Source organism: Scyliorhinus torazame, chromosome 3 (genome assembly GCF_047496885.1).
Source record: "Scyliorhinus torazame isolate Kashiwa2021f chromosome 3, sScyTor2.1, whole genome shotgun sequence".
Taxonomy (NCBI): domain Eukaryota; kingdom Metazoa; phylum Chordata; class Chondrichthyes; order Carcharhiniformes; family Scyliorhinidae; genus Scyliorhinus; species Scyliorhinus torazame.
Genome location: NC_092709.1, coordinates 139,910,192 through 139,932,003, shown reverse-complemented (window position 1 = coordinate 139,932,003; position 21,812 = coordinate 139,910,192). Strand labels below are relative to the sequence as shown.

The following is a 21,812-nucleotide window of genomic DNA, read 5'->3' as shown; positions in this document are numbered from 1 at the left end:
GTCGCCACATTCCCATACCTGTTCGGGTACACGGAGGGAGAATTCAGAATGTCCAAATTACCTAACAGCACGTCTTTCAGGACTTGTGAGAGGAAACCCACAAAGGGTTCCTTGTTCTTTTTCTGGCACTAGGAAGTGCTGAGGGTTTTGGCTAAGGGTGGTATCATGATCAGTACAGACTTGGAAGGCAGAAAGGCCTGCACAGTAGCAAGCACTGTGGCTTCACAGTGCCAGCTGTTCGATTCCTGGCTGGGTCATTGTCCTTGCTGAGTCTGCACATTCTCCCAGTGAGAGTGGGTTTCCTCCGGCTGCTCAGATTTCCTCCCACTAGTCCTAAAGACATGCTGTTGGGTAATTTGGGCATTCTGAATTCTCCCTCCCATACCCGGGCAGGACACCCCCCACCCGATTGCCATGCAAGAAAATGCCAGCTTGGCACCTTGGCAGTGCCACTGGGATACCGTGGCAGTGCCAGGGGCCCACCCTGCACAGAGGGCATGCACCTGGGGGCCTCCCATCCCCTAGGAGACCTCTACGAGTGCCGTTCCGTCTGGTCCCCATTTTTGGAGACCAGTTCTGAAGACACTTGCCCGCGGTCTCCAAGAAGAGGATAGATCCAACACCTTGGTTACCTCTGGGAACTGCATATTAAAAAGAGAGACTAGCTATCTCACTAATATGCAGATTTGCCAAAAGGTGATCCCACCCACAATGGGCAGGCTTCACATCGCAAAATCGCATTAGATCTTGCAAGGCGTGGTGAGTCAGGTAGCTCCCGGGAGCCCCGTCTCCTATCATTTACCAGCCACGCAGTGCTATGGCGCACTGCTTTTCAGGCACAATGTGGCCGGTTGATTGCACCCCTAGTATTCATTGTACCCTCTGTGGTCAGTCACATTTCTGATACTCTGACTGCCACAACAGCCTCCACCTGGTAGTATATTTCTAATACCTTACGATAGGTCAGCCTTCTTTATTAGGCCCTCGTGCTGGTCAATTCCTTTCTCCCACTGTTAAGAACCTTCTGCTGTCTCAGCCCTACTCTCTGGAACTCTCTCACTAAACCACTCCAACCTCTAATTTTCACCCCAGATTAAAAACTCTTGAAAAAACTTTTAAAAGTCCCATGTTTTCAACCAAGTTTTCAGTCACCTCTGCTCATCGCTCCTGCTAGTTTCCAATCCTGTCTATTTTTTTTTTTTTATTTCCCCGCTGCAACCCTCCTCCTCCAAAGGTACTTTGGGATGCTTTGTATGTTAAGTGTGTTATATAAATGCAATTGCTGTGCCTGGTATCTGGCTCCTTTGTGTTTCTCAACTGCACCATAATGCCTGCCTTGTAGACTACATTGACTACTCCATGCGGAGTATCTTTCAGGATTTGTTTTCATTCCTATGTGCTACTGACCTGTTTAGATATTCTTGATATTTTCTTCTATAGGAATTCTAAAACACAATTGCATCTTTGGCTCCATGCATCCCAGTTCTCCTGTATCAGTTTTTGTTCTAAAATATTCCCATTTACTTCTAAAATGTAACTTCATTATTTTCACACCAGGCTGTCAATACCTTATTTACATCCTCGATCTTGCTGGAGACCGTCTCTCCTTTACTCAACACTGGAAGGACACCAAAAAACATTTCCCACGCGTCGTCTTTGATTTTCAAGGCAACGTTATGTGGGAAATTTACAAATATTATTTCTTACACAATCTTTACTCCTTTCATGTCCCCTTTCTAACCTTACAATCTGGTTTCAAAGAACTTCCCATCTTTCAACTACATCAAACATGTCTTTACATCTCTGTGCAAAAAGTCCCTATGAACTAAAATCTCCCTGTGCCACTTAGTCTGTGCCGTTGTTCTATCCACATCCTCCGGTTTTGCCTCTTCTTCCAGAATTTGTTTTTCTCTGATGCTTTGCTTTTATCTGATTATTATTAGTGTATGCTATTTCCTCATTGGTATGATTTTGAGAGTGACAAGCTTCCTTACATTTTACCATTAGCAAATATGCCCACTCCCTTGGAGTCCCCTCTACATGTCTCCTTTTTGTGGCAACAGTCCATCTGGTTGCATTGGTCTTCATTGGCCTGTGATGATTCATTTGCTGAGTCTAATTTTCCAAGTCTTCTTTTGAGTTTGTTTGTCCTTTACAGGTTCTCAAGATTCCCTCAAGCTTTAATCATTAATAAAGAATTTTCACACTTCTCCATCTATCATATCTACTTTGCTTATTTGTAAACATGACACGGCTAACCCCTTCCCTTCCAAAAGCATTTCAAAACATTTTCTATGTTAAATGCAGAATCTGAATAAATCTTTACTCTATGTTCATATATGGGTGATAGATAAATTGCAAACATGCACATAATTGTGGTTTAATAAAACATCTTTGAGGATATTTAATGTGGACTCTATAAAGCAATTGAAAAGTTAATAAGCTTAAACTGCAGTGCTAATTTCTTGGCAAACATTCATTTTGTTAGCTCAGAATTCTCTAAATTTTGTTTACCAAATGAAACTCCTCTTTAACTGTAGGGCAAAGAATAAAAAGCTTCTTCATTGCTGGTTAGTATTTCAAACCAACTCAATTCACATATAGAGTGAAAGTAAATAACTGCTACTTCTGACCAATATCGACCCAGCATTTTTACAAAAATATAAATATTTCATCATGAAATCTGAAAGATATAATAGAAAATACTGCAAAATAAAATAGACTCCTTTGTTTTATAATGCCAAAGAAATAGCTCAAAGTCTGAAATCCAGAAAAAACATCTACAGTGGCAAATAAAAAATACTGCAGTGGCGACAGTGAGGGCTGGCTAGGCATGTAGCCCAGTTGCACAAGTCAGAGACAAGGGGCGTCATTCTCCGCCGGCGGGAGTCTCCGTTCTGCCGGCGCCGGGGGTTTCCCGACGGCGTGGGGCTGCCCCACAATGGGAAACCCCATTGACCGGCCGGTGTTACGGAGACTCCCGCCGGCCGGTCGGCGCAGAAATGTGGCGGGGCGGGTAGGAGAATTTCGCCCAAGACCTCAATAATGGACTTGTACATACATATCTTGCTTGCAGTTTCCAAACGATTGAACAAGCAAAAAGCTATAAAACTCTGATCCCCTGTCTGGTGCTCAAGAATAGCATGCAGGGTTTTGTGAAGTCCACCTTTAAATAAAGATTCCTCTGAAGAGTGCTCTTTCTTGTTTATTAGTGGCCCAGGATAGTTGAAAAAATGTCTTTGTTGTGTAAGGCAATGTCTCGGTGTCTGTCTTGAATACTGGAGTTCTGTTCATTAGAATGCCATTAGAGTACACCAAAGGGAGGGTCATACATAGAAAGTCACTATATAAAAGAAAATGCATCCTTATAAATGCAGAATCTACGCAGAAGCAAGGGGGAGGGGGATTGACTTCCCCTGAAATTACAACCTTCAAGTCACAACTGTATTTGGGACATTTCCCTCAAATAAAGTACATACACTTAATGTATCTGGTTCAAAGGTACTTTACACTCACCTGGTCCAGAGGTATTTTATAATCAGCTCCCCAATACAAAGTCATGCCAAGAGAATACACATGCATCTGCAAAATTAAGTCACAAAAATCATTATTTTACAAAGTAATAAAAATCATTGTGACGTTGGGAATGTAAGTTACATTTCAATATCAATGTAATATTTAAGCATTGAGAATACACAGCTCCTATTAGCCAAAGTGCCATTGGATAGTGGCGCTGCAGCCACCAAGATACACCTCGATAAGCACGCCATTCAAGAGCAGCATGGTGGCCCAGTGGTTAGCACTGCTGCCTATGGCTCCGAGGACCCGGGTTCGATCCTGGCCCGGGTCACTGTCCGCGTTCTCTCCATGTCTGCGTGGATTTCACCCCCACAACCCAAAGATGTGCAGGTTAGGTGGATTGGCCACGCTAAATTGCCCCTTAGTTCGAAAAAAATAATTGGGTACTCTAAATTTTAAAAAAAACACCATTCAGCAGACTTTTCAGTCCACTGAATAGCGCCCATAGTCAAACAAATAGACCACAAAACAAATCTTTACCGTTCCATTTTTGTAACATTTAATCAATTTAGTTTGGCTGTTATTCTTCAACTATGGTTAATAATATAAATGTGGAATTGCTCTTCACCAAGATTTCTGTAACTCATTACCTGGAAGATGTCATATTAATGTGATCCTCATGATTCATCTTAAATTGTCACAAAGAAAGTTATTAATATATGGATTGCTCATTTTTTTTTTTTAAATTTAAAAGAGCAACTTTATTTGAGTAAATTGAAAAGCAGATACCTGTGGCGCAGTGTTAAATTTATACACCACATACAAGGTCCTATACTCCACATACAGGGCCAAGTTTAAGGTGGTGGGGGCTCAGCAGTTAACTTAAGCTTGTTTATGAACATGACTATGTCTGTTTAATCCACAAAGCAACCTGCCTTGCAAACTATGCTTAAACCTCAGCTACAAGTAATTCCCTTGCCTGACACCTACTGGAGCCTCAAACAGAGTAGTGATCCACTCCACATCAAGATAACCTGATCAATTTTCCTGCATTAAATTTTAGGCATTGATTTCACACTGGTGACTGGATAGAGTGGTAGATTAGCATATTATTTTTCCATCTCATGGACTGGGGTTTGAATCTTACTCAGCTTAATGGGATGCAAGTTCAGTCCTGTTTCTCACTTTTGTCCCTACGGCACCTTTCAGTCTTTTACTCAATGCTTTGGGTGCAAGGTACCTCCCTTCACTCTATCATTTCTGGCAGAGTCTTGACGTTTCTCTTGGAAACTGCTTCAGGTCCCTCCCCTTTTCCTTCAATGTTTAAAGATCTTCTCAAAATGCTTGGCCATATCTGACATAGCTTGGGTGTTCATTCATTCATCTGCCTCGATCTGTGCTCTATTTTAGAATATTAATAAAATTTAAAGGATACTTAGTTTGTTATTTTTGTCATTTATGTATCTCCCTCTCTCTCCCCCTTCCAAGGTTCCTATATGAATGAAATCTAAATTAGTTAAGAGTTAATGGCACAAAATTACTCAAGGCTACCAAATCACAAACTTGGAGAGGGACGACATGGTGGATGAGGGAAATGTAGAAATTACCAGTTTTACTGTAATCTTTGAAGATCAAATGTTGCTGCTAGTTGCTGAGGAAAGGGTAAAGGGAGCGTTTTATACCTGACCAAGGGACATTAGCTGAAAAAATACCCATGACATTTTAAGTCTATCACTTTAATATAAGACAATCAAATTTCACTATAAGCTACATTATTTCTTCATCTTCCGAACTTCCTCCAACTTCAGTTTTAAATTACTGTTCGCCAGACTAAGGGAACTAAGTTAGTTATTGACCAAAGATGAATTAGAAATTCACACGTTAAAGTCACCTTTTCTCCCAGGTAACTGTAAATTATTTCTGAGGCAGAGAAGAAGCAGGTCAAATTTCTGAGACTGCTGAAGACCTATTTGTTCAATGTTTAACCACAGGCACTTGAGAAAATAATCAAAGCAATACTTCAACTTCCCTTGTGGCACAGCCTGTCAGGTAGTGCATTAGCAGAGCTGTGTAAACTTGGAGAATATCAAGTTCCACCCATAGTTCGTTAGGCAATGAGTTAGCCAATGAGAATTGCGGCAGTGGTAGAGACTTCACAATTGGTTTCAGTGCCCTTCAGTTAGTTAGGGAGCAGAAATACAGCAGTGCCCCTACTCACGAAAAAAAGTAAAAGAAATAAAGAAAGGAAACCGAAAGAGAGGAGAGACACCTATTGTCCACCCTGAAAGCGTATTTTCACAATCAAAAATAACTGCTATGGCAGTCAATAAAAGTAATGCTGGAGGGATGAGTACAGACAGATGTTCAAACATATGTGCATGCTCATCCCTCCAGCAATATTTTTATTGATTGCCTTAGCAGTTATTTTCAGTCAGTTCTGTTAATCATTAACTTGTGAATCACAACACAAAAGTCTATCATAGTTACTTTAGAAAAACTGTTAAAAGCATTTTTGGCATTTGACATCTTTTACATTTTAACTAATTTTACGACTGCAACCAATGGCCAACTTCTCTGTTGTGTGGCAATCTCATTCAGTGATTGGCTAAAACAGGGGTTGCTTGATTGGGAGTCAATATAAGTCAATGAGCACAAGCGTAATAGGGGAATGGGACTGGCTGTGAATTCAGTGACGGGTGGCCGGGTTTTGCATGACCTCAAGTTTCTTCAGGGTATTATGTAAAAGACCAGCCAGGAGTGCATTGGCGTAGAACTAATGAAGACATGAAGGAGGGTTTTCAGCAGAAAATAAGCTGATGCAAGGGCAGAACTGGATAATGTTACGGAGGTGCAAATAGGAGCCATTGTAATCAAACCACCTTGCAATCCAATCTGATGCCAGGGCTATGAACAGACTGGCTTAATCTTAGACTGTCGCCAGGAAGGGAGATAGAGGGTGATATCTAACGGAAAAGTGTCATTGGGTTTTGCTGGAAGTTTCACCATGCTCTAACGGCGAGTTCCCCATCGCTATCTAACCATATTTAGTCACTTTTTGGGGCCTGGGGAGTTTCTCCCCCGTCAAGTCCACACTTAGAATTATATTAATCACTGGGGAGCTGAACTCGCTGGCCAGACCGGCTCCCCAGAGATCAGGCCACCATTTTGAAAGAGTATCCCGATCTCTAAATATGCTTGTGGGTTCTTCCCCACCCATGGCAATGTCATCTCCACACATATGGGCATTACCCGACACCCCCCAAGATGACACCCCACTATGGGCCATTGATGGTCCCTCCCTTTTCAGGCCTCCCCACGCACCCTTTTTGCCCCCCCCCCCACAACCTTCCGGGGAACCTTTCATACCTGTCCTGCACCACTCCACCCTTCATACGTCACCCCACCCTCATTCATAAGCATGCCCCCCTCCCCTCAAGCCCTGGCCGTGCCACTTTGGCACCGCCTTCCTGGAACACTGGCATTTCTCCTGCTGGCTTTGCAGTGCCACCCAGGCACCATGGAAGTTAAACAGCCAGCAAAAAGGATTGCAGCTGGAAGAAATAAAGGAAATGCCTCAACCAAACCACAGAACACCTGAATCGAAGAATCAACTACTCGCATGCAGAAGTCAACTATACAGGAATCAATTTGTGACAGCCACCACACTTCATCATTTACTGCTCGCAACTCAAAGACTGTTCCGTATAACTTTTTATTTATACTTACTTACTATTGGACTTAATTCTTACTTCTAGTCCGTATGAATGTAAATGCAGGTGTTTTATCATTTCTCCTTACCTTTTAGTTAATAAACTGACTCTATCTTAATGTAAGAAGACCCGTTAAGTAGCTCCTTTTTAAAGATAACTATTCAGTCTGGGAATGGTCTCCAAGGGAAGGAAAGCTTGTTCGATTAAACCTTGTTGCTACTAGCAGAGGGTGGGTGGATAAAGACACAGAGAATCACCCACCCTCACTTGGGTTTGTAACAATTTGTGGATAACCCAGTTGGACAGAGACAAATCCGGGGTTGGAGGGGGGGTTGTCTCTTTCGCATGGATATACAACTTTTAGGGAACCTCATCTGGGGCTGGTTGTAATATTAGATAAAAATGGAACTACTCAGCTGAACAACTATGTAGAGGTGTTGGAGGAGGATGGCATAGTCAACTGTGTCAAAGGCTGCAGACAGTTTGAGAAGGATAAGGAGGGAAAGTCTATGTTTGTAACAGTCACATAAGGATGTCACTCATGGCTTTGCTATGAGCCATTTCAGTGCTGTGACAGGGGCGGAAATTCAAACAGGATTGTCGACAGCTCCCAGAATTGCCATCGGCAAAGTTTAGAAGTGCCTCTGTTTTTGCAGCTAACTGTATCAATGCCACCTTCCCTTAACTGTGACTGTCAATTATAAACAGAACATATCCATTATTTCCCAAAGTGCACTTCTGGTGAGGACGCCCTCCCTCCACAGGATCATTTAAAGCTAAACACAATTAATTCTTGAAACAAATGCAAACATCATTCAGCAATTTAAACACAGCTTGAAACTAGATAATGTAAACTTGGATTTTAACAATTCCAAATGTTCCATTGCCTTAAATAATTTGTTTTAGTACACAGTAAAATCCTGCCTGTGGAGCCATTATTTTTTTTTACATGCAAGTTAGGGAAAGAGCCAGTCTTAGAAAGATATACTTAAATATAACATTTACAGAGCATTCACATTTCAGCTTTCTGATCATGCACATAATGAATTTAATAAACTTTAGCTTCCCACACCTGATAGTTTAGTTCCATACCTTTTCAACACGTGAAAGTGAGGATAAAGTCTGACTCTGCAAAACCTCAGGGGCTGTAAATGCTCGCAGATCCTGATTGGAAACATTCTCATCGGTGTAAGAAATATTGCCAGAGGGTAACAGCAGCAGAGACCAGGGAGAGATGATAAAACCTAGCGCAATAGGGTCAGCTATAGAAAAGAAAAAATACCAACAAATTAATTGCATAAGACATCGGACCTACCTTACATCAAGCAACCCTGCCCCTGCCATCCACCCCACAACACATGCCCTTCCTTACTAATATATGCAAGCAGCTTGCCATATCTGGAAATTATATATCCGGAGTTTGAGGAAAAGGCAAGATAAAATGACACCCGTTATAATGAGCACTACCATTCTTCAAATATTCCATTTTTTTTTTTAAAACCAATCTTTGTGAACTGTCTTATTAATTTTCATATTACGAGTGCATTTTTCTTCTAAGCTGTTCAATTTAGCTATGACTCAAACTCAGCAATATCTATTACAGTAGAAAAGCCAAAGTTAATTAAACATAAAGATGACAATATAATTGAGTATTGGGACATTATAAACCACCCAGCCAATAGTATGTCTAGTGATAGTTTGCTGGCATGTGAAAGTGAACTAACAGCACGTAACTTAATCTCCACCTACCCGCGAGTGAGGCAAACTGTCCCACCGCAAAAACATGCAAGGAAAATGAACATTGTGCGTCACTGCACTATCACAGGTCACAGAACTTTTCCAGTGCAGAAGGAGACCATTAGGTCCATTGTGTCTGCACCCGCTATCCAAATGAGCAACTTACCTAGTGCCATTCTCACCTCTTCTCCCCGTAACCTTCCACATTTTTCAATAAGTCCAGTTCCCTCCTGAATGCCTCGATTGAACCTATCTTCACCACACTCTGAGGCCCATTTCAACCCCTAACCACCTGTAGCATGATAAAGTTCTTTCTCATATCGCTTTTGTTTCATTTGCTAATTACTTTTAACCTGTGATTTCTTATTCCTGATCCTTTCACAAGTGGGAACAATTTCTCCCCATCTGTCCAGACCCCTCATGATTTTGAATACCTCTATCAGATCTCCAACCCATCTTACCTGCACATCTTTGGACTGTGGGAGGAAACCCAGACATGGGGAAAATGTGCAAACTCTGCACAGTCACCCGAGACCGGAATTGATCCCAGGTCCCTGGCGCTGTAAGGCAGCAGTGCTAACCATTGTGCCACCATGCCGATTTGGAGGGGAACCTCCAGGTGGTGGTGTTCCCATGTGTCTGCTGTCCTTATGCTTCTAGATGGTAGCGATTGTGGGGTTGGAAGGTGCTGCCTAAGGAACCTCGGTGAGTCACTGCAGTGAATCTTTTAGATGGTACAAGCTGCTGTCAATTTGCATTGTCGGTGGAGCAGTAAACATTTGTGGATAGGGTGCCAATCAAGCAGACTGCAACACTGAGCATTGCAGAAAACCGTTTCCCAGCATTTGCCAATCTGAATAACGATCTTTGACCCCTACTCTTTGTTTTTCCTTTTTTCTGACATTGTATGTTTGGATTGAAGCCATGTGTGCAGTACATATAAAAGTGCTCTAACTTTTACAAACATAATATTCAGACATTACTGTACCCTGCTTAGGTCAGAAACTACCATCCATTAAAAAAAAAGAAAAACCCAAAGACAAGTTAGAATTATGTAACAAGTAAATTATACAGCAAGAAACCACATAAACAAAAGAACATAAAAAGGCTACTTTAAACACAGCCCACGGCCTCCAACTTTTTAAATATAGACCAAAATGCCCCGAGAGGTGAAAACCACAAATAAAACTTCAAAGTAGATACACAGACATTCTCCATCCTATTCAAAAAGAAAATCAAGCAAAAACTCTCAACTAATATCTTATATCAGTCTATACCATTCAAAGCTGGACAGTTTTCCTTCACAATAAAAAGTTTCAAGTGGCAACAATTCCTGATTGAAACACACCATCAGTGCATAGAAATGCCATAATGTGAATTCCAGTCCATTAAAAGAGATTATCTTCACAAACGTTCTTTGGGGGATCAACAATGACCGAGAATTGATTGTATACTTTCAAAAACAATGACCGGGATTCTCTGACCCGCCGCCGGCTTCCCCATTCTCGGGCGGCGATTCTCAGGCACCCGCGGGAGTCCCGCCGTGCCGGTTGGGGGCCATTGACAGCGCCCCCCCCCCGGGTGATTCTCCGGACCTCGACGGGCCGAGGGGTTCGGGCCAAGTCCCACCGGCGTAGGTTACTCAGGTCCCACATGGCGGGACTGGAAGGCAAGTCTGCGGGGGCCATCCTGGAAGGGGATCCGACCCGGATGGGGGGGGGGGGGGGGGGGGCCTGGCCCGGGCCTACCGATCGGCAGGTGGCCTGGTTCCGTGGGGGCCTATTGTACTCCACGCCGGGCCCCTGTAGGGCTCCGCCATATTGCCCAGGGGCCGGCGTGGAAAAGGGAACCCCCGCGCATGCGCGAAATACACTGGCCGTAGCGCACATGCGTGGAAATACGCCGGCCAAGACCTCGCGCAAGCCGTTCCGCACCAGCTGGAGCAGCGGGGACCACTCCGGCGCCAACCTAGCCCCCTAGGAAGGGGAACATTCCCCGTTATCGGGGACCGTTGACGCCAGAGTGGTTGGCGCCAGCGTGGGGACATAGCCCCATTATTGGAGAACCCCGCCCAATGTTTTATCTTTAAAGTAAAGGTTAGTTATAAGACCTTTCAATGTAGACTTCTTAAACTACACAAGGTCTGATCTTACATAAGCTCATTATCTTCCTCATCATTTACTCTTCCACTGACTGCTGGCACATCCTCCATGCCTTGAGCAGCCATCACACACCTTTGTGACTACATTTAGTCACTTGGCCTGACACTAGTGAATATTATATGGGGCTGGAGATCCTATGCTCAAAAGAACCAATTTAACAGGTCATTTTTACGTCAAACAGCATAAAACTATTGCTACTATGTCCTGGACTTTAAGCCCCAACCCATATGAACTTAAGTTAAGACAGTAAAATGATTCTCCATTGATGATGTCTACAAAGTAAATAGGTATATACACAAACAAAAATGTTTGGGGTTCAAGAATTTGGGAAGGTCTGCAACATTAACAGATAAGTTATCACAGAAAATATAATAACATTAATTTTACAATTACAAACGTCAGCTTAATGCTGTTTTTGAAGCTACCAAAAATATAAACAATGGATGAAAAATCAACAAAACAACATCCTCAAGGTTCAAAATTACAGGGTAATGTTATTCTTCTCAGGCATGCTAGTCCTCCCAATCTATTTATGGATGCAGTGCTGGCAGGAATAAAGCTGAAATTTACTGTTCATACACAGACAACGTGGCTCCTGGAAAAATTGAAGATTCACATAGCAGCCTGCCCTGCTTTATTTCACAGAATCACAGAAAAATACAGTGCAGAACAGGCCCTTCGGCCCATCGAGTCTGCACCGCCGCATGAAAGGCACCTGAACTGCCAATCCTAATTCTACTTGTCAGCACTTGGCCCATAGCCTCGAATGTTAAGACGTGCCAAGTGCTCATCCAGGTACTTTTTAAAAAGGATGTGAGGCATCCCACCCTCTCAGGCAGAGCGTTCTGGAGCGCCACCACCATCTGGGTAAAAACGTTTTTCCTCAAATCCCCTCTGAACTTCCCGACCCTCACCTAGAAGGGAGGGTTTAAACTAGTATGGCAGGGGGGTGGGCACGGGAGCAATAGGTCAGAAGGTGAGAGCATTGAGGGAGAACTAGGGAATAGGGACAGTGTGGCTCTGAGGCAGAGCAGACAGGAAGAAGTTGCTGAACACAGCGGGCCTGGTGGCCTGAAGTGCATATGTTTTAATGCAAGAAGTATTACGGGTAAGGCAGATGAACTTAGAGCTTGGATTAGTACTTGGAACTATGATGTTGTTGCCATTACAGAGACCTGGTTGAGGGAAGGGCAGGATTGGCAGCTAAACGTTCCAGGATTTAGATGTTTCAGGCGGGATAGAGGGGGATGTAAAAGGGGAGGCGGAGTTGCGCTACTGGTTCGGGAGAATATCACAGCTGTACTGCGGGAGGACACCTCAGAGGGCAGTGAGGCTATATGGGTAGAGATCAGGAATAAGAAGGGTGCAGTCACAATGTTGGGGGTTTACTACAGGCCTCCCAACAGCCAGCGGGAGATAGAGGAGCAGATAGGTAGACAGATTTTGGAAAAGAGTAAAAACAACAGGGTTGTGGTGATGGGAGACTTCAACTTCCCCAATATTGACTGGGGCTCACTTAGTGCCAGGGGCTTAGACGGGGCGGAGTTTGTAAGGAGCATCCAGGAGGGCTTCTTAAAACAATATGTAGACAGTCCAACTAGGGAAGGGGCGGTACTGGACCTGGTATTGGGGAATGAGCCCGGCCAGGTGGTAGATGTTTCAGTAGGGGAGCATTTCGGTAACAGTGACCACAATTCAGTAAGTTTTAAAGTGCTGGTGGACAAGGATAAGAGTGGTCCTAGGATGAATGTGCTAAATTGGGGGAAGGCTAATTATAACAATATTAGGCAGGAACTGAGGAACATAGATTGGGGGCGGATGTTTGAGGGCAAATCAACATCTGACATGTGGGAGGCTTTCAAGTGGCAGTTGAAAGGAATTCAGGACCGGCATGTTCCTGTGAGGAAGAAGGATAAATACGGCAATTTTCGGGAACCTTGGATGACGAGAGATATTGTAGGCCTCGTCAAAAAGAAAAAGGAGGCATTTGTCAGGGCTAAAAGGCTGGGAACAGACGAAGCCTGCGTGGAATATAAGGAAAGTAGGGAGGAACTTAAGCAAGGAGTCAGGAGGGCTAGAAGGGGTCCCGAAAAGTCATTGGCAAATAGGGTTAAGGAAAATCCCAAGGCTTTTAACACGTACATAAAAAGCAAGAGGGTAGCCAGGGAAAGGGTTGGCCCACTGAAGGATAGGCAAGGGAATCTATGTGTGGAGCCAGAGGAAATGGGCGAGGTACTAAATGAATACTTTGCATCAGTGTTCACCAAAGAGAAGAAATTGGTAGATGTTGAGTCTGGAGAAGGGTGTGTAGATAGCCTGGGTCACATTGAGATCCAAAAAGACGAGGTGTTGGATGTCTTAAAAAATATTAAGGTAGATAAGTCCTGATGGGATTTACCCCTGAATACTGAAGGAGGCTGGAGAGGAAATTGCTGAGGCCTTGACAGAAATCTTTGGATCCTCGCTGTCTTCAGGGGATGTCCCGGAGGACTGGAGAATAGCCAATGTTGTTCCTCTGTTTAAGAAGGGTAGCAAGGATAATCCCGGGAACTACAGGCCGGTGAGCCTTACTTCAGTGGTAGGGAAATTACTGGAGAGAATTCTTCGAGACAGGATCTACTCCCATTTGGAAGCAAATGGACGTATTAGTGAGAGGCAGCATGGTTTTGTGAAGGGGAGGTCGTGTCTCACTAACTTGATAGAGTTTTTCAAGGAGGTCACTAAGATGATTGATGCAGGTAGGGCAGTGGATGTTGTCTATATGGACTTCAGTAAGGCCTTTGACAAGGTCCCTCATGGTAGACTAGTACAAAAGGTGAAGTCACACAGGATCAGGGGTGAGCTGGCAAGGTGGATACAGAACTGGCTAGGCCATAGAAGGCAGAGAGTAGCAATGGAAGGATGCTTTTCTAATTGGAGGGCTGTGACCAGTGGTGTTCCACAGGGATCAGTGCTGGGACCTTTACTCTTTGTAGTATATATAAATGATTTGGAGGAAAATGTAGCTGGTCTGATTAGTAAGTTTGCAGACGACACAAAGGTTGGTGGAATTGCGGATAGCGATGAGGACTGTCGGAGGATACAGCAGGATTTAGATTGTTTGGAGACTTGGGCGGAGAGATGGCAGATGGAGTTTAATCCGGACAAATGTGAGGTCATGCATTTTGGAAGGTCTAATGCAGGTAGGGAATATACAGTGAATGGTAGAACCCTCAAGAGTATTGAAAGTCAAAGAGATCGAGGAGTACAGGTCCACAGGTCATTGAAAGGGGCAACACAGGTGGGGAAGGTAGTCAAGAAGGCATACGGCATGCTTGCCTTCATTGGCCGAGGCATTGAGTATAAGAATTGGCAAGTCATGTTGCAGCTGTATAGAACCTTAGTTAGGCCACACTTGGAGTATAGTGTTCAATTCTGGTCGCCACACTACCAGAAGGATGTGGAGGCTTTAGAAAGGGTGCAGAAGAGATTTACCAGAATGTTGCCTGGTATGGAGGGCATTCGCTATGAGGGGCAGTTGAATAAACTCGGTTTGTTCTCACTGGAACGAAGGAGGTTGAGGGGAGACCTGATAGAGGTATACAAAATTATGAGGGGCATAGACAGAGTGGATAGTCAGAGGCTTTTCCCCAGGGTAGAGGGGTCAATTACTAGGGGGCATAGGTTTAAGGTGAGAGGGGCAAGGTTTAGAGTAGATGTACGAGGCAAGTTTTTTTACGCAGAGGGTAGTGGGTGCCTGGAACTCGCTACCGGAGGTGGTGGAAGCAGGGACGATAGTGACATTTAAGGGGCATCTTGACAAATACATGAATAGGATGGGAATAGAGGGATACGGACCCAGGAAGTGTAGAAGATTGTAGTTTAGTCAGGCAGCATGGTCGGCACGGGCTTGGAGGGCCGGAGGGCCTGTTCCTGTGCTGTACATTTCTTTGTTCTTTGTTCTAGAACTTGTGTCCCCTCATAACCGACCCTTCAACTAAGGGGAACAGCTGTTCCCTATCCATGCCCCTCATAATCTTGTTCACCTCGATCAGGTCGCCCCTCAGTCTTCTCTGCTCCAGCGAAAACAACCCAAGCCTATCCAGCCTCTTAAATATTCCATCCCAGGCAACATCCTGGTGAATCGCCTCTGCACTCGCTCCAGTGCAATCACATCCTTCCTATAATGTGGCGACCAGAACTGCACATAGTAGTCCAGCTCTGGCCTCACCAAAGTTCTATATAACTTAAATGTGACCTCCCTGCTTTTGTAATCTATGCCACGATTGATAAAGGCAAGTGTAACATATGCCTTTTTCACCATCCTATTAACCTGCCCTTCTGCCTCCAGAGATCTATTTACAAACACGCCACGGTCTCTTTGTTCCTCAGGACTTTCCAGTGTGATGCCATTCATTGAATATTTCCTTGTCAAATTGCTCCTTCCAAATTGTAACACTTATCAGGATTAAATTCCATCTGCCACTTTTCTGCCCATTTGAGCATCCCATCTATATCTTCCTGTAACACAAGACTCTCAGCCTCACTGTTAACCGTCCGGCCTATCTTTGTGTCATCTGCAAACTTACTGATCCTACCCCCCCATATAGACATCCAAGTCATTAATATAAATGATGAATGATGGGCAGCACGGTAGCATAGCGGTTAGCGCAATTGCTTCACAGCTCCAGGGTCCCAGGTTCGATTCCCGGCTGGGTCACTGTCTGTGCGGAGTCTGCACGTTCTCCCAGTGTGTGCGTGGGTTTCCTCCGGGTGCTCCGGTTTCCTCCCACAGTCCAAAGATGTGCAGGTTAGGTGGATTGGCCATGCTAAATTGTCCTTTGTATCCAAAATTGCCCTTAGTGGCAATTAGTGGGGTTACTGGGTTATGTGGATAGGGTGGTGTGGGCTTCAGTAGGGTGCTCTTTCTAAGAGCCGGTGCAGACTCGATGGGCCGAATGGCCTCCTACTGCACTGTAGATTCTATGAAATAGGGGACCCAGCACAGATCCTGTGGTACGCCACTGCTGGCTTCCAGTCACTAAAGCAGCTGTCTGTCATCACGCTGTTTCCTACAGTTCAGCCAGCTTTGAATCCTTCTTATCAAGTTCTCCTGTATCCCAGGTGTATTTGCAATCTTTATAAGTTTCCCATGTGGGACCTTGTCAAATGCTTTGCTGAAATCCGTGTAAATTACATCAACACACTTAATCGCGTGCTCCAAAAATTCAATCATACTTGTTAGGCATGACCTCCTTCTGACAAAGCCATGTTGACTATTCCTGATCAAACCTTGCTCCTCCAAGTGGAGACAGATTATCTCCTTCAGAATTTTCTCCATTAGTTTCCCCACCACTGACGCGAGACTCACTGGCCTGTGGTTCCCTGGCTTAACCCTACAACCTTCCTGAAATATTACCACATCTGTGGTTCTACAGCCCCCTGGCACCTCTCCTGTGGTCAGAGAATTAAAAATTTGGATCAGGGCCCCTACAATCCCCTCCTTCACCTCCCACAGCAACCTGGGACACAATTCGTCCAGACCTGGCGATTTGTCCACTTTTCAGCCTGCCAACATCCCCAATACCTTGCCCCTCCCGATGACAACCTGCTCAATAACCTCTCAGTCTCTCCCAGAGTTCCATATCTGTCTCTTCATTCTCTTGGGTGAAGACAGATGTGGAATATTCATTTAACACCCGAGCAAATGTCGTCTGGCTCCACCCACAGGTTTCGCCCTTAGTCTTGAATGGGCCCTACATTTTCCCCTTAGTTAGCCTCTTCCCATTGATATACTGAGAGAATATCTTTGGATGTTCCCTACTTTTACTAACTAAAGATTTATCACACCCCTCTTTGCTCTCCTAACTGCGTTCTAAAGCTCCAACCTCCACTAATGCTTCTGTTGATTTGCTCTCCTTATACTTAGTAAAAGCCTTTCTCTTCCTTCTCATTGTAACCTGAATATCCCTGGTCATCCATGGTTCTCTGGGCTAGTTACTCCTTCCTATTAACCTAGATGGAACACGTTAGGCCTCTACCCTCCACATTTCCTCTTTGAACACTGCTCTTCTGTAGATTTCCCCAACAGTAACTTGTGCCAATTTACCAAGGTCAGATCTTGCCTTATTTTACTAGTCTGCTCTCCCTCAATCCAATACCTTTTTCTGAAATTTGTCTATTTCCTGGTCCATAACAAAGTTAAATTGCACCATGCTGTGGTCGCTCTCACTAAAATGTTTCCCCACCATCACATCAACCACCTGTCCGGCTTCATCCCCCAGAATTAGGTCCGGCACTGCACCTTGTTGGACCCTCCACATGTTGAGCTAAAAAGTTATCTAGTAGACATTTTACGATCTCTGCTCCATCTAAGCCCTTAACACAACGATTATCCCAGTTTATGTTGGGAAAGTTGAAATCACTCACTATAATTACCCTATTATTATTTTTACACACTTCTGCAAATTGCGCACATATTTGCTGCAAATTGCGCACATATTTGCTCCTCAATTTCCCGCTGGCTAGCTGGGGGTCTATAATAAACACTCAGCAATGTGGTTGTCCCTATTTTATTCTTAAGCTCTATCCACAAAGCTTTATTTAATGCCATAGCTGTTATGATTGGGTGAGGAGATAAGAGTTGGTTACCCTTCTATTTAACCCTCTGGCTTGGTCACGAGAAAGGTTTTTTAAATTTATTTTCCACATTAAGGTGGTTTCCTATAGAATTCTGGAGTTGACGTTTAGCTAGCAGAGAAAGTGAGAGTGAGCAAGAATCCCCAGAAAGAAATTCAATTTGTATGTATTGCATTCAGTGGTCTGGACCAAGTCATCCCATTTGTTGATCCTTTAATCTGAGACCTTTGTACATTTCAAGATATAAAGAAACAGAAAATGGGTGTTATCCCATTTTCCACAGGGGATTTGAATGTCCGATGCGTATTTGATGAAAGCCCAACACTTTGCATCTTTAATGCCTTCCGCACACCCCAGGTGTGAAATTCCATGCAACAAGGCTGTAGTGGTAATTCATGTAGAAACCACCCAGAAATGTGATCAACGTTACAGTATCAGCCATCAGGTGACTCATGTCAGCCATTGTTGATCTATGTCCTTGTTTTGTTTTTGAAAGGTCTTTAAACAGTTGAATAAAGCTGTAGTTAACTGAAATTGAGATAGCTCTCACTCAGTCACAATTTCTTGTTAACATGATATAACACAGTTAAATATTATAATGTACTCAACCATTCCGGGACAGAGGGTGTGATTGTGAGTCAGGCAGGTATGAGGATCCAAGATGTAGTGTTGAAGGGACCTAAACCCTTGTCTTTGTCACTGAACTAGAAGGTTTGAGATACTTGCTGCCTGTGTGGTTGAGAGCAAAGACTGCAGGGAGAATGGGCAAATAGGCCACAGGTGCAGGAACCCATTCAATCCATATGTGGGGAGAGTGAAAATTGTATTCTTAGGGGACAGTATAGTTCGAGGAATATATACGGTTCTCTGCAGTTTTGAGCTCCAATGTTTGTGTGCCAGAGATTACAGGCTGAAATTGTTGAAGTCAATGTTACAGAAGGCTGTAAAGTGCCTAATCAAATGGCGAGATGCTGTTCCTCGAACTTCACTAGAACACTAGAGCAAGTGGAGAACAGATATGTCAGCATGAGAGCAAGGTAGAGAATTAAAATCTCAAGCTACTGATCCTCAGGGTCATGCCTGCAGACTGAGCAGGGGTGCTCCACAAAGCGGTCACTCAATTTACTTTTGGTTTGCCTAATGTAGAGGAGATTACATTGTGAACATTAAATACAGCAGATTAAATTGAAAAAACGGTGTGTAAATCACTGCTTCACCTGGATGGACTGTTTGGGGCCTTGGGCAGTGAAGAGAGAGGAGGGGAGATGGTGGCGTCGTGGCATTGTCACTGGACTAGTGAACCAGTGACCCAGAGTAAAGTTCTGGGGACCCAGGTTCGAATCCCACCATGGCAGATGGTGAAATTTGAATTCAATAAAAATCTGGAATTAAAAGATGACCACAAAACTATTGTCGATCATTATAAAAACCTACCTGGTTCACTAATGTGAAATCTGCGGTCCTGGCCTGGCATACATGTGATTCCAGACCCACAGCAATGTGGTAACGTGGTTGATTCTTAACTGGCCCCTCAAGGGCAATTAAGAATGGGCAATAAATGCTGTCACAGCCAGAAACATCCATGTTCCATGAACGAATAAAAAAAAAGGTAAAAGGGTAGGTGTTGCATCTCCTTCACTTGCATGGATGAGTGTCGTTGTAAGAGACCAGGATATTGGGTATGATTGAGCAGTGGGCCATGGTGCCAAAGGGAGACAATCTCTTTAGAATGCCGGCAGGGAAGAGGAAGATATGATGACATCACAACGGAGGTGGTAGAAATGGCAGAGAACGATCCAATGAATCCAGTGGCTGGTGGGCTGGAAGATGAAAATGAAGGTTTTGGGGATTGTGGTTCTGGGGGTAAGTTGAGAGCACAAATGCAGGAAATGCATGGGCCCTGTCAAGCTAGGAGGGGATGAAATGTCAAAAATGCTGGCATGGAAGGTTGCATCATCAGAACATTTGCAACAGAAACACTTTGAGAATCAAATGGGATCTGAACAAGGTGCAGAGGTGAGAAAGTATTGTTGAGGTAGCTGTGAGAATCAGCTTTGGTGAATATCTGCTGATGGTCTAACCCAGGAATGGAGACAGCAAAGTCAAGAAATGGGAAAGAGGAGTCAGAGATGGGCCATGTAAAGGCGAGTGGAAGGGTACTGCAAGGATTAGTGCTAGGGCATCAGCTATTTACTCATGTATAAACTTTGACAAAGAGACGGAGGGTAATATATCCAAGCTGAGTGGGATGCAAGTTATCAAGCCAACTGAGCTTACCAGTTCCTATTGTTCTTACATAAGCTACACATGTTGGCTTTTATTTCAAGGTGATTAGAGTGCAAGAATAAGGAAGTCTTGCTACAGGGATTTGGTGAGACTACACCTGGAGTACATGGCACAGTTTGGTTTCCATATCTAAGGAAGGATATATTGGCATTGAAAATGGTTGAATGAAAGTTCACTAGATTGGCTCCTGGAATCAGAGCGTTGGCCTAAATGAGAGGCTAAGCGAATTGTGCCGATACTTAAAAGAATGAGAGGTGATCAAATTAAAACATACAAAAGGTTCTGAATGGGCTTGTCAGGGTAGACACAGAGACTATTTCTCCTGGCTAGAGAATCTAGAAACGGGGATACTGTCAGGATAAAGGTCATGTATTAAGGACTAAGATGAGGAGAAATCTCTTCTATTAGAGGGTTGTGAATCTGTGGAATTCTCTACCTCAAATGTAGTAGATTCTCCATCATTGAGTCACGGCTGAGATTAACAATTTACTAGTTTCTCACAGAATGAAGGAATATGGAGAATGGGCGGGAAAATTAGTTGAGGCATTAGATCAGCCACAATTGTTTTGAATGGCAGCCCAGGTGCAAGGGACCATGTGATTTACTCCTGCTCCTATTTCTTATGTCTTCAATAATTTAAAAAACACAGTAGAGCTAGCTGTACACTATTTCTAATAAGTGCAGCACTGCCCAGGGATAAAGAACTTCAGTGCGACACAAGACCCTTCCTTTATGTGTTGGCAAATACCATATAACCTGCAAAACAAGCTATTAAGATAAATAATACCTTTCTGAAGGAATCAATACAAAAACAACTGCAAAAATTGTGGCTTTGACAAAAAAAAAGTGAAAATCCTTTGTCAAAGATTTTGAAGTTTCAGTTCCAGTCTGAATTACTATTTGAATTGCCCCATGATGAACTGGTTTTGTCAGTTTACGGCTAGGACACCAGAAAAAGCAATGCAATACACTAGGTGCTCCATGTATGTGAGAAATAGCCCCACCCTCCAGAAGCACATATTTTGTCAGAGTATCGTAAAGCAGCAGTGAAGTAACAACATGATGCAGACCGACCATTCCTAACCATCAACAGCAGTAGAACATGACACTTGGACAAAGCAGTACGGGCCAGTCAATTTAAATGCACACTGCAAGAGTCTTGTTTGCACCCCCAAAACATTTCCAAAACAAAGTTAATCCTCATATCTACTTACCAGACTGCTGAGCAAATTCTATGATGATTATAGATAGTTCAAGTCCTGACATGTTTAAAACAGCCATATAAACTGCTCAGCTTTCTGAAACTGGTTGGGACAGTTGTTAGCGCAATATTGACATAATCCAATCAAAGCTTATTTTTACAATGTTTACTGAGCATTTTAACATTAACTACTTTTGACATGGATTGGGAGACAGCAGAGGGGGGGGGCAAAAAGCTTGAAATTTCATTCAGTAACAAAATTTCATCAGTAGGCCAGTTGTAAAGATATCAGGTAATTTCATATTAAATCAGTGAATTTATTAGTTAACCCTTTATGATCAACTCATGTACCTGTAAGTGTACAGAGCAACCCGAATGCAGTACTTTACATAACAAGGAGACAGTTTGAAATAATGAGCTATACAATGGCCTTTCACTTCTGGTCTCAAACAGGGCATGAATGATTCTTCTTTTTTCTGGCTGCAAGGATCCTATGTAGAATGTGTTGTGCCCAAAGAGTCTTTCAAAATGACTTCTGTCATGGGGTCAAGTTTGGAGCTAAGATTTGGGCTTGAAATA

The 21,812-nt window shown here is 43.6% G+C and overlaps 1 protein-coding gene across 16 annotated transcripts in view; it reads right to left on the bottom strand.

Moving 5' to 3' along the window:
• Positions 1-21,812, bottom strand: part of ptpn13 (protein tyrosine phosphatase non-receptor type 13) — a 411,247-nt gene that overhangs the window by 313,676 nt on the left and 75,759 nt on the right. For all 16 annotated transcript variants that reach the window (XM_072496283.1, XM_072496268.1, XM_072496267.1 and 13 more), the window contains exons 3-4: positions 8,322-8,491; positions 3,517-3,582 (exon numbers count right to left, since the gene is read on the bottom strand). In XM_072496283.1, the coding sequence (XP_072352384.1) occupies positions 3,517-3,582; positions 8,322-8,491 (236 nt within the window). The remainder of the gene's footprint in view (positions 1-3,516; positions 3,583-8,321; positions 8,492-21,812) is intronic.